The sequence below is a fragment of the Macrobrachium nipponense genome, chromosome 24 (assembly GCF_015104395.2).
Source record: "Macrobrachium nipponense isolate FS-2020 chromosome 24, ASM1510439v2, whole genome shotgun sequence".
NCBI classification, from domain to species: Eukaryota; Metazoa; Arthropoda; class Malacostraca; order Decapoda; family Palaemonidae; genus Macrobrachium; species Macrobrachium nipponense.
Window position 1 is genome coordinate 16,525,729 of NC_061091.1, and position 13,980 is coordinate 16,539,708.

The window sequence follows — 13,980 nt, forward strand, 5'->3', positions numbered from 1 at the left end:
GTAATGAGTGTAAATTTACGTATTTAGGAAACTAAATGAAATTCACCTCAAGTAACGAAAAAAATTTTATTACTGTGACAGGCATCAACGTTGATTGTGGTAATTTCATTTATGATAATTTTATTTATGTAGTTTCCTTTTAAGGCGAGTTTACGTAAAGTTACATGATGACTTCATACTTTATTCCAGTACCACAATTTACTGTAATATTTAGACTTGTTTTTCAGAGTTTTATTATTAGCAACAATTTTTGTGCCTACCCAGAATGCTCGCCGTAGGCTAGGTCTAGAGCTCTGTCTCCCATCCATAATATGGCTGCATTGGGTGCAGGGCAGTATCTAATACGCTGGCAAATACGAAACATTGCACTTTATTAATGATTCATGTAATCAGTATTCATCTTCCTTGTTTATTTCTGTAGCTAAATGTTTTTTTTAACTGTACACTGAACTTGATCAGTATAAGAACCAAATATGCTAATCACACGACATCAAAAGGTGATAAATTGGAAAAATAAACAGAACAGGAAAATAGGAGCTTGAAATTGTCTGACAGCATAGCTTTCTTTTAATCTAGTAGTTTTAGTGGACAGCATCCCAGTTTCCCCCTTATTACTTACACCACTATACTTATGGTAATCTATCTATGGATTGAGGCTTTACTATTGTATTAGAATACAAAAATCTTTATTTTACTGTACTATAAATAAGTGTTAATAGGTATGGTTTGGATATCCTGGCCAGACCACAAAGTAAGAAATCTTTGACTTTTCCACAATGTACACAGGTAGCTATTTAATAAATCACTAGCATGTCTGCTCCTGCTGTTTTTGGGATGAAATAAGTATAATTTCAGTCATAGTTGTAAGTTTACAACTTTTTATTGATCAAGACTTCACAGGGAGAAGGGAAAATTATAAAAATTACATTGATACATTTAACAGGTAAATCTAGCTCTGACATGTATGTATACGTAGTATTTTACTAACACTTGTGTTGGATATGATTGGAAGCATTTTCAGCTAGAATTGAAAACAGTGGAAATGTATTAACCTCAATAAATTAATACTGTACAACCTTGTAATTACAGGACTGGATTTAAAGGTTGTTTTTAATCTCAAAACTACAATATAATTTCCAACTTCCATATGAAATACTGTATATACAAATTGAACCACATGACACAAGTACATGGAAACCACTAGAGGACTAATGAATTAATGAGTTCTTGGTGAAATCTTAATGTGGGTTTCTGGGAAATCTAATATAAAATATTACTGAATTTATATGAACTTATATATGTACTGATTTCCATCTACTACATATATAAAGTGATTATGCTAAACCATGGCTAGTAACATAGTATTGTGAACTTGTTTGCCACAGTCACTAGTACATAATGTAAACACTAAACTTTCCCGACAGTTCCTAGTTAGGAAGTTCTGATTGGTCTAATGATTCTTAATAGACAATAAATTATAAGGCACAAAGTATGAAATTCTGAAGATTAAGTTGACAATGAATTTCACTAGTTTTTATTATTAAAAGCTGTTTGTTTTTCAAACAATACTGTACATCTCTACATAAAAAAGTAAAACAAAGCTTGGTGCACATGACACTCTTAGTCAGTCTAGTTTATTGTGATATATACAGATCCTTATTATAACTATGCCATTGGATGTTAAATGCATATGCCTATTTTTCATAAACATTTTATAAAATAAAATTATTTCATAAACATTTTATAAATAAAATGAGAAACTTTTTGACATGAGATTTTAGTATGAATTTCTTTTCAGATAAATATGTAACTAGTCTAACATCCTAATACAAGTGCAAACAGCAGATGAAAAAAAATCTGATAAATTTGTACTAGGATGTAATAACCCGTGAAGGATCAATTTATCCTTCAGCCTGATTATCAAGATATGTCTCATGCAAAAGGAAAATGCTTTTGTTCAGTGTATTTGTACACAATATTAAAACTAGAGATTTAGGATTTTTTAAAATATGATTTTAGTTCCTAAATTTTAATGATTTATGTAATGTAGGTTAAATTGTACAACTTTGAAGATCTTGATAAAACTTGTGTGACTGGTGTGTGAAAAATAATATAGATAGCCTTTTATTTTTAAACCTATCATAAAATTCTTGTGTAAACAATGATTATCAACAAGAATAGGCTGCATATTTTCATCACATTTTCATCACAAAGTATTCATTATATACAACTAAGAAAATATATCTATGACAAGCATTCACAGGTAACAAATATGTAGAGTAGAATAACTTATAATTAAAGACTACAGTATTAAAGTCTTAAGAGTCCTTCATGGACAAAATCTAAACTTCATTTGCATTTCAGTTTACTGGAATTTACCTTTTTATGAATCTACAACAGTAATGAACAGACAACGGTATAATATATTTGTTAAACCTAAACAAGAGAATTCATTGTTGATGACATAATTTCATTTCAGAGATGAAAAAGATATTGTGAATGAAAAATACCCATAAGGTATTAAATTTTTTCAACAATAAATGAAAAGACACAAAATTGTTATATAAAAATTATAGAAAGCACAATAGTTTTGTTATAATTTTGTCTTTTTAAACAAAGTCTCCATAAAATGCTTTAGATGACCGAAGATTTAAGAGTACAATAAATGCTCAAGGAGCTTTGATATGGAATAATAATTCTTTTAGCTAAAACTGATTCAGAATGCATTATCAAACATGTTAAAACTTGCCGAGTTTTAATACTAACTAATTGTCTCTGTATAAGAGAATATCTACAAGAAAATGTAAGTGATTTTACCATTGAAATTCCAGTATGAAAGCACACTGGAATGTTCAGTAACCTTCATAAAGAAGAATGGAATTGTGTAACTGTGGTGACAGCTCCATGAACATGACCATTTGCTTCCTTTCTGTTTTTGCCATTTTCTTTGATAAGCTTTGCAGGATCGAGCATCAGTTCTTTTTTATCAGCATTTCCTGTCTTTTCAATGTCAGAAGATGTTAAAGGTGGCCAGGCCTTATCATTCTGTAAATCCTGTTCAATTGCCAGGTATTTCTTTTTCGACTTGTAAATGTTATGAAACTTGCTCTTACATTTTCTGTAGAATACATAATCAATTACAACATATTCAATAAAGACAGCCATTGCACAATAAAGTAGAGAAAACAGGAGCATTTGCCACCTGAAGAAATTTGCTTGGGGATCATCGGGAGGTGGAAGAACCAATTCAAATTTATCAATAATGAACTCTGGTGGACCAACTGTCAAGACTATACTAAATACAGTCATGACAAGTATAGAGGCAGACAGCAAGTAGTTTGTATAAAATGGCTTCCTAAATGGTGGACCTCTAGAAAATACAACAGCTAACACTATATATTGGAACTGAGAGACAGAAAATACAGCATAGTTCTCATGGCCAGCATATATTTCATCAGAAGTTGTTTGGTTAAATGGAACATACCATGGCTGTTCTTGTACATAAAAGAAACAAAATGTCTGAAACCCAATAACAGTGATCATATGAATTATAATTGACAGAATTGGAGCAACTGAGAGGAGAGCAGCTGGAGGCGAATACGAAGCTAGAGGGCCTTTATAGGAGTCTGTACGTCCAAAAAATATAGCAAAGACTGTAATGAGGAAAAGGTCAATCCAAAGAAACTGGAGATCTGTGAGATTACTATCTATTGAATAAAGTATCATGATTGTGACAAACTGTGTTAGAGAATATGCTGCCATATACTTAAAGATGCCAAAACTTGTTACCAGTGCACATCGACCTTCACGAATCAAAATGGGGACACAGGATATGTTAGGCTCGGCTGAAGTAAATGGTGATGCCACAGATGCTTCAGCCTCTGAGAGAGAGATTCCTGCATGAGCAGCCTTAAGTGCACCACAGTCATTAGCACCGTCACCACACATGCCTGAAAGAAACACACCATTATACCCCAATCACATATGCTGCAATAATATTATATTTACAAAGCTATCATTCTAACAAAATTTACAATATCTTTGTCCTTATACAGTTTTTAATTTGCTTACCAACATAATATCCAAGTTCTTGAAGGTGAAGTATTAACTGCTGTTTTTGGTCAGGGGACATGCGAGCAAACACTGCACCGCGTACTGTCAGCTTGGGTAATATTTCTGGGAAATATGTACTGATTACGGCCCATGATTTTCCTTCTATTGCAAAACAGTAACTATTTGTTACTTCATCCATGTTTATGTGCACCATACCATCAATATGTGTACTGACCTGAAACAGAAATAATTTCCTTTTATTTTTTTCCCCTCCCATATTATCCACATCTGGTCACTCAACTAAGTCTATAAGAATACAATTTTTTTCAGAACATATTTGCAGAGAAATGCTGTACATTGGCATATGTCTGCTGTAACTAAGCTACAACATCCTGAGGCTTTGTAAGTTTTGGCAGAAACCAAACAAGATATGCCATATAACAATTGTTGACCAGTACCAATGTATTTGCCTGTACTGAAAATTCCATGACTACCAACAGTATACCTTACATACCTCAATGTAAACTCTAATACAGATTCTCTGCAGTGTTCCCATGGCCACAGCAACATCTCTGTATGTTCCATTGTTCATGTGCGAACAAACCTCACACACTAAAGAAATGAAACGGGCAATGAACCGGGAAAAGGCCAAGAGAGGTAAACACAACTCTCGCCCAGGCGGTCAAAGAAAAGACTGGCGTAGGTGCGTGGTCCCTACCACTCTTCACCCGATCTACGCATGCGTTGCCAGATATCACAAGATTTCTTGCTTTTCATCTGCTTTTTAACCGGATCCAGCTAGGTGCTAGAAATTATCCTAATGTTAAGACCTCGGGTTTGTAGCTATGAAAAATACAAATTGTCTTAGAAAATTTGTAATTTTTGTCTCTTCTAACAAAAGCTTTATAAAATTTAAACCATTCTAAAATATTAATGGTGCCTGAGAAAAAAATCCTTCAGTTAAACCCTAGGGTAAGAATCCATTAATGTGACTGACTGGTCTTATTAAACTACTGAAAATCACTTCTCTGTTGCAATATTTTTGGTAAACTTTCAACTTTTCAAGCTCAGTGAGCTTTAAAATATATTGAGCTCTGCAAGTGTATGAGGCTGAAGCATTAATAGACAAGTTTACTAATATCAAGGAGTAATTCCAAAACCCCCCATTAGGACTTGGATCATTCATATAAAAGAACATATCAATAAAAACTGTTAGATCATTTATAATAAATATCGCTTCCAGAGTTGGATTTCATGGATTGTAAACATTATTATGTCTTTTAATCAACCAAGGACTGCCTGATGGATAAAAAATAAAATAAAATGGAGAAGGCAATGCTAGACATTACACAAGTGAAAAAGGGGGTTGTTTAGTGCTGGCAGTCCTCATGTGGTGCACTGCACTATAGGCATTAATTAGGTTTTGCAGTGTCCCTTCGGCTCCTTGATACAACCCCTTTCATTCCTATTACTGTACAGCGCCTCAGGGGCATAATCGGTATGGTCTTGGCCTTCCACCTTGGTGGCTGCGAGTTCGACTCTCAGGCATTCCACTGAGGTGTGAGAGCTGTGCATTTCTGGTGATAAGAAGCTCACTCTCGACGTGGTTCGGAAGTCACGTAAAGCCGTTGGTCCCACTGCTGAATAACCACTGGTTCCATGCAATGCAAAAATACCATACAAACCAAACCAAAATCCTATTACTGAACCTTCATTCATTTTCTTTCTTCCATCTTACTTTCCACCCTTTTCTATCTGTTAAATAGCGTAACTGCAAGGTTTTCCTCCTGTTACACTTTTAAACCTCTTACTCTTAATTTTCCTCTCAGTACTGAATGACGTCTTAGATCCACTTGAACATCAGCCTAACTTGTATGTTGGTATATTCTATGCTGCTCATCTGTTTATTCTACTTTTTTAGGAATAATTCCCATTTTCAAAATAAATAACTTTTTATTGGAGGTCATATTTACGATTATGCAAACTAGTTTAGTTAGACCAAATTGCCAAAATTCTGGATTTATGTTATGGGAATGCAAAAATAATGTTAAATCAGTACAAAGGAAAAATAGGAAACAGAAACTTAGATTTTGCACACCTTTCCCACACCCCTTATTAACCTCCAGTGGTTATGACTCCTTACTGTTCTTGACCCACAAGAGAGTGACATCTTGTTTGTTTGTATGGAATTTTTAGGTTGCATGGAACCAGTGGTTATTCAGTAACAGGACCAATGGCTTTATGTGACTTCCGAACCACGTCGAGAGAGAACTTCTATCACCAGAAATACACATCTCTCACACCTCATTGGGATGCTCGAGAATTGAACTCGCGACCACCAAGGTGGTACGCCAACACCATACCGACCACGCCACTGAGAGTGATATCTAGCCCTTGCCTGAAACTTTGAATGTCAAGGAGCTTCACATATGGCTGAATGAATAAATTGTTCATTCTAGTCGCTCAGAATTTCTTAGCCAACTCAGTCTTCTGTGAAACACCACTAAATGACAGATTCCTTCAGTATTCCTTCTTTACTGTTCTCTTGTAATGAAGACAGTTTCCTTTGTCTAGTATAATACACCAGAACCTATATTACTATACAGGCAGTCCCTGGGTTACAACGAGGGTTCCGTTCTTGAGACGCGTTGCGTTGTAAGCCGAAAATCGTCGTAAGCCAGAACATCATAAAAAATGCTAAGAAAACTTACTTTTAATGCTTTGGGTGCATTGAAAACTAAGTAAACTGCATTCTTATTGCATTTTTCATAAAAAAAAACTTCAAATATGGATTATTTTGCATTTTTGGTTTCATATTTCATCTGCCAGATGAGCGTTGTAGGTGCCGTAACCCTGGAAATAATTTCTGATTAATATAATTGAAAAGTGCCTTAACGTCGTAAGCCAAACCCGTCGTAACCCGGGGACTGCCTACTGTTGTAGCTCCATCAAGTGATCTCCCAAGCTTACGTTGACATTTTGCAGGACGACCTCAGTTTAAGATCAAGGGTCATAGTTCCTGCCATCTCCTCTTCATTTGACACTCAATTTAATCTGGAGCTCTCTAGTTTCCTTACAACTGGTACTGGGTATTGTCAGAATGCTGATTTAAAGAGTTCATCTGGGTAATGTGATCTCAGAGTTTGCTGATATGCATTTGGAGCCAATTGTCACAGCAGGATGTTTTATTGGTTGAGAGGGATGTGAGCCATTTAGCCTTACTATCTCTGTGATAGTTATTCCTCATTTTCTGGCACACATCAAAGATGTATTTTCCTAAAGCATGTCTTCATGCCTCATATGAGCAGCTTGAATTTGTATTTCTAGATTACTATTTACAACCCTTTATTTTATGAAAACTCCCATTTGGCCACTGATGAGGTGCTCGTGAGTTTGGCTCTACAACCCTTGACTAATACCAGACCCTCAGGAGGACCAACATTCAGTATACTATAGGAGACAGAGGAGTTTTCTTTTTCTCTGTTGGTGCTCCTTTCTCATATCTTATCCTTCCTAAATTGCAATTCTGATAGATTAAAGGGTTTGAAATATGATTTGTTTTCTTATACAAATGTATTCAATTTTTTCATACAATCCTGTTAATCATAATACTTATTGCCATTCTTCCTTCCCCCACACACTTTTGTGTTTGAGGTTGGCATGGAAAAATTATATTTTGTGAAATGATGGGGCAAGATCTTGACATGTGCAGTTCGGTATCTTTGTATTTCTCAGGATTTTGCATATTGGTGTAACTGAGGGGAGCTGTTGCACCAAATAAGGTTGTGTATGACTAATAGGTTTTTGAAAGGAAAAATATAACCAAATGTTTAATTTTCAACAGGAGATGAGCTATTAGAAGCCTCCCAGTTGCCAGGTTACACTTTCTCTCAAATTATTAACCGAATTAAAAATGTTTTATATCCATTTGGTTGGTAAGCAGAGGAAAACGTACTAATATTAACAAATTCAGTCTTTACGTACATTTAATTTTACAATATAGTGCAAGCTTGCCTTCAAATTTTTAATATCATAGGCTAAATAATGAAAGCAAGGATTGTTACCTACCCCTGGGCATTTTCTCCGAGGCAAAGCATTCTTAGATTAATCAAGCTTTTGCATCTCTAATGTAAATACACACAGATAAACAAAACACTGAATGACATAACAAAAGAAGAAAAAACCAGAACTCCAAGGCATAAATTGAGCAGGAAATGCATAATAAACCGGCGCTTCTATACCTTTTTTTTAACTACCAAGAACTATTTAAATTACTCATTTTTTCTAACAGATATTGTAAAGATTCAGAAAGAAACATTAACCCTTTAACGCCGAAGGGGTATCATAAAAATCGTCTCCCGTATGCCGAGGGGGTCTCAGAGTGAGCGCCGAAGCGGAAAAAATATATATTTTTTTTTTTTTCAAAAAATCACAGCACGCTTAGTTTTCAAGATTAAGAGTTCATTTTTCGCTCCTTTTTTTGTCATTGTCTGAAGTTTAGTAATGCAACCATCAGAAATGAAAAAAAATATCACTATCATATATAAATAATGCGATATATGATAGCGCAAAAACAAAATTTCATATATAATTGTATTCAAATCGCGCTGTGAGCAAAACGGTTCAAGCTAAAGAGTTAATTTTTTGTTGTATTGTACACTAAATTGCAATCATTTTGGTATATAACACATTGTAAAACGATCAAAGCAACACAGAGAAAATATCACAAAATGATGCATGAATTCATAACGTGCGGACGTAAACATTTTTTTTCAAAAATTCACCATAAATCTAAATATTGTTCTAGAGACTTCCAATTTGTTTCAAAATGAAGATAAATGATTGAATATTACTATACTGTAATAGTTTTACCTTACAATTGCAGTTTTCGACCATTTCGGAAGAGTTAAAATTGACTGAATGTCGAATTTTTATATGTAAACCTTTAATTATTTTTGGTTGTATTTTGCATAAAATTGCGCACATTTACATATACAAAACTCAATGAAACGCCTAATATGAAACAGAGCAAATATTACAAGAATTCGACGTACGCATTTCGGAGATTTGCGGCGGAGAATCCGCGCGCGGAGGGAAGGAGTTTTTTTTAAAAATTCACCATAAATCTAAATATTGTGCTAGAGACTTCGAATTTGTTTCAAAATGAAGATAAATGACTGAATATTACTAGGCTGTAAGAGTTTTAGCTTACAATTGTGTTTTTCGACCATTTCGGTAGAGTCAAAGTGACCGAACGTGGGGGTTTTTTTTTTTTTCTATATCGTGATTTATATGCAAATATTTCGAAAATGAGAAAAGCTACAACCTTCAATTATTTTTTTTGTATTCTACATGAAATTGCACACATTTTTATATATAAAACTTTAATTAACGACTAATTTAAAATGGTGCAAACATTACGACAATCGGACAACAAAATTTCCGATTTTTTTTTTCGGAAGAGTTACCGCGCGGACGTAAGGAAATTTTTTTTTTTTTTCACAAATTCACCATAAATCAAAATATTGTGCTAGATACTTCCAATTTGTTGCAAAATGAAGGTAAATGATTGAATATTATTAGAATATAAGAGTTTTAGCTTACAATTGCGTTTTTCGACCATTTCGGTAGAGTCAAAGTTGACCAAAGGTTGAAATTTTGGCACTTATCGTTATTTATATGAAAATATTTCAAATATTTCAAAACTGATAAAAGCTACAACCATGGATTGTTTTTAGATGTATTGTGCATAAAATTGCACACATTTCCATATATAAAACTTTATGTAACAGCTAATTTCAAATGGTGCAAACATTACGACAATCGCACATATGATTTTTTCGGAAGAGTTACTGCGCGGACGTAAGGAAAAAGTTTTTTTTTTTTCATAAATTCACCATAAATGCGAAATATTGTGCTAGAGACTTCCAATATGTTTCAAAATGAAGGTAAATGATTGAATATTACTATAATATAAGAGTTTTAGCTTCCACAATTGCGTTTTTTCAACCATTTCGGTAGAGTCAAATTTGACACCAAGGTTGAAATTTTGGGACTTATCGTTATTTATATGAAAATGGAAAAATATTTCAAACTGATAAAAGCTACAACCATGGGTTGTTTTTAGTTGTATTGTGCATGAAATTGCACACTATTTCCATCATATAAAAACTTTATGTAATGGCTAATTTAAAATGGTGCAAACATACGACAATCGCACGTATGATTTTTTCGGAAAAGAGTTACCGCGCGGACGTAAGGAAAAAGTTTTTTTCATAAATTCACCATAAATCGAAATATTGTGCTAGAGACTTTCAATTTGTTGCAAAATGAAGGTAAATGATTGAATATTACTAGAATATAAGAGTTTTAGCTTACAATTGTGTTTTTCAACCATTTCAGTAGAGTCAAATTTGACCGAAGGTTGAAATTTTGGCACTTATCGTTATTTATATGAAAATATTTCAAAACTCATAAAAGCTACAATCATGAGTATTTTTTTTTTGTAATCTACATGAAATTGCGCACATTTTCATATAAAGTGGGCGCTGAAAGTCTTTGCACCCCTGAAAGGGCTGTGCAAAGACTTTCAAGCGTATTAAAGATCCTCCATATCAAGTCACGGAAAATGCCTGAGAGAAAAAATGACTAATTGGCACCTTTTATTGTTTCCACTGTGTCCTTGATTAAGGAAACAATAACTGATCAGTAGCTCATTAGCCGTGGTGTAAGTCGGTTTTTTTTGCTGGCACTCCTGTCAGGATTTGTTCGTCTCGTGGTGTTGCCCTTGTGTTGCCAATCCCTGTGCCTTTATGCGTAATGGTGGGTCCTTATACTTCTAGGGATGATCGTGTAAGGGTCATTCAGTGTTTTGAATTAGGGTTAAATACCGCTGAAATTGTGCGGCAGACGGATCTGAAGCGTCGAACAGTTCAGAACATTGTTTGCGCGGTACAAGGCGTCAGGGAAGAAAGAGGTACCTCTTCCCGCCAAGAAGTCTGGGAGGCCCCCGTTGCTGTCTGAACGATCTATTTCGCTACTGAGAAGGGAAGCAGAGCTTAATCCTTCACACAGCGCTCGTCAATTCAGGAAGAAACCCTGAAATTTTAGGAAAGTGTAAAGTACGTACTTTTACAGACGTACTTGTCATGCAAGTTGGGATTCAAGAGTGTTGTGGCTCCTAAGAAGAGCAAGCTAACTGACGCCCATATTAAGAAACGAAAGTTTTTTTTTCATAGATTTGGTAAATGGGACGTTAATAACTGGAAAAAAGTGTTGTTCACTGACGAATCCACATTCCATTGCTCGGCAAGCACCTCAACGAAAGTTTGGCGAAGTCCCCGCCTTAACAAGTGCAGTGACAAACTTATTCGTCCTCGTGAAAAGTTTCCCAAAACTTTGATGGTATGGGGTTCTATGGGTTATGAGGAAGTTGGGGAATTATGTATATTTGAAAATAATGAATGAGTGAACCAGCACATTTATTACGTTGTGCTAAATGAATATTTAAGAGGGGAGCTTTGAGAAATAAGGTGCTTCAATTCTTCAGCAAGACGGCGCACGGTGCCACAGCAACGCCATTGATTAGGAACTGGTTGCAGGATTGTGGTGTGGAGCTTTTAAGTGACTGGCCCCCTAATTCCCCTGATTTTAGTCCCATAGAAATCTGTGGCTCGATCATTAAACAACGTTTGCAGAAGGTTGACTGCTCCAATATCGAGAAACTCAAAGCAGTCATCATCGCTGCTTGGAACAGTATTGAACCAGAGATCTGTCAGCACCTCATTGAAAGTGTTCCCCGACGGCTGAAGGCAGCTAAAGAGAACAAATACTAGAAAGTCTAAGGTAAACTGACACACCATTTCAATATCTTAACTAAATTTTTGCATTCCTTTACAGGTCGAAAAAGGTGCGCGTGTGTATGCGTTTGCCTAAATTGCACTGGGGTGTAAAGACTTTCGGTGCCTACTTTATAATACTCCATGTAATGGCTAATTTAAAATGGTGCAAAAATTATGTCAAAGTGACAAAATAATTTCCGAGATGTCACTGATACTTTTTAGAGCAATAAGAAAGAAATTCGCGCTTGCGCGCCTGCATAATAATTATAAACAAAACAACGCCTTGATCCGTGAGCTCCCAGCATCCCCCAAGGCACGTGATTCAAAAGTTTTCGCCTGGTAGGACTATGAGTATTTTTTCGCAAATTTTTAAAAAACTTTTTTTATCGACATACCATACGTCGAATCAGCACCCGACAGACAATTTATGTCGATGTTAATACATCCAATTGGCGTTAAAGGGTTAAATAGTTACTCCATTAACCTGACCTTTTTAATGCGTTACTAATGAAATCCTTTGTGAGAAAGTAAAAAATCAAACTTACTGTTGCAGGTGCTGAATTTTTACTCATGGTGGTGTGATATGTAAGAGCTGGTGGATTCCCTTGATGTGGAAGATGTCCCTTAACTGTTATAACTTGTAGTTTAGGGTCAACCAGTCCGCACTCACGTCCTACACTTAACGCTGTCAAGATGTTATCTCCTGTAGCATAAAGGTAAATTCATATTAAGTAGAGTAGAAGTCTAACATTTGCATTTCTTGAAGCACAGGTTTGTGGTAAGGACTGTTTTGGTTTGCTAGTTATGATTAATTATTTTTGCTCAAAGTAAATTTTTTTAACATGTAATGCTCAATTTTGTCTAATTTTAAAGCTGAATAACTGTACTATTATATTTTTAAACAACAAAATTATATAGACAGAATGATGTACTGAGGTTATCTGGGTCTCAAAGGGTTAAATGGTATCAAAAAAATTTTTTGCAGTGTAATAAGAAAAAATTCAACCCTTTTAAGTCTCTGCAGTGATACAAAAGAAAATTCAGCCCCTTTAGACTTGAAAAAATATACATAATAAACGGTATTACACATTCAGGATAATTTTTAGTTTTAGTAAATGTTAAAACCCTTGGATATTGATTGCAAGTGGCACCTAACCCAATCAGATTTTAATAAATAAAAAATATAAAAAATTAATGAATGTATGTATGTATGTATATGATATGTGTATATATATGTGTATATATATATATATATATATATATATACTATATATATATATAAAATTGTACTTTTGTGTTTTTTTACTTCTGCAAGTAAAATATGCAAGGTTATTTTTCTCACGCTTCAAAATTTCTCTCTACAGTGTACAATATAGTTACACAATGTAATTTATTTGCTGTACATTGTTAAATTTGTGCTTAAAACTCCCTTTTTAAAAGTGGAAGTGTTATTCTTAGTTCATTTGGCAATCACTAGCTCACAAATTCCAAGATGTTTGATTTATGACAAAAAATAATTGTATGTGTATATGTACTTTACTAGCATTTTATTGAGTAATTGGGACTTGGATGTTTGTTTCATTTTGTATTAAGTAATTGGGACTTTATTTTGATATATAAGAAAAATCCTACTGACAGGAGTGAGGCTCGAGAGGACTCTTATGACACAAAATCATCTTCGTGGTTATGTAAACTCCCCTGCAGGCTTTGTTCATTGACAGGAATCAATGAAATAATAAAACAATAAAAAATGCCTTTTCATACTTTATAAATTCATGTTGAAAAACTATATATTTTTCCTGAATATAACTTGAAATTCAAATTTTATATAATTACTGAATATATATTTTTTTAAGTAGTTTTCAGTTTCATATCTGAAGTTCTCAATTATATCAAGAATGCCTACTGAAAATCTTTATTACAATATATATTTTACTCAAAAGAGAAAATGCCTTTTCATTTCTTATACACCAGAACATGCTAATAAATTGAATTTGATCATAATGACCTCACTAAAGAAAATCATGTTGAAAAACTGTAAATTTTGTGAATAAAAGTTACACTTCAATTTTATTTATATTACTTG

General features: G+C 34.2%; 1 protein-coding gene across 6 annotated transcripts in view; it reads right to left on the bottom strand.

The window, feature by feature from the left end:
* Positions 1-1,610: 1,610 nt before the first annotated feature.
* Positions 1,611-13,980, bottom strand: part of LOC135205477 (polyamine-transporting ATPase 13A3-like) — a 171,529-nt gene continuing 159,159 nt past the window's right edge. For all 6 annotated transcript variants that reach the window (XM_064236176.1, XM_064236173.1, XM_064236172.1 and 3 more), the window contains 3 exons: positions 12,440-12,597; positions 4,072-4,288; positions 1,611-3,950 (listed from right to left, as the gene is read on the bottom strand). In XM_064236176.1, coding sequence (XP_064092246.1) covers positions 2,863-3,950; positions 4,072-4,288; positions 12,440-12,597 — 1,463 coding nt within the window. In that variant the 3' untranslated portion in view covers positions 1,611-2,862. The remainder of the gene's footprint in view (positions 3,951-4,071; positions 4,289-12,439; positions 12,598-13,980) is intronic.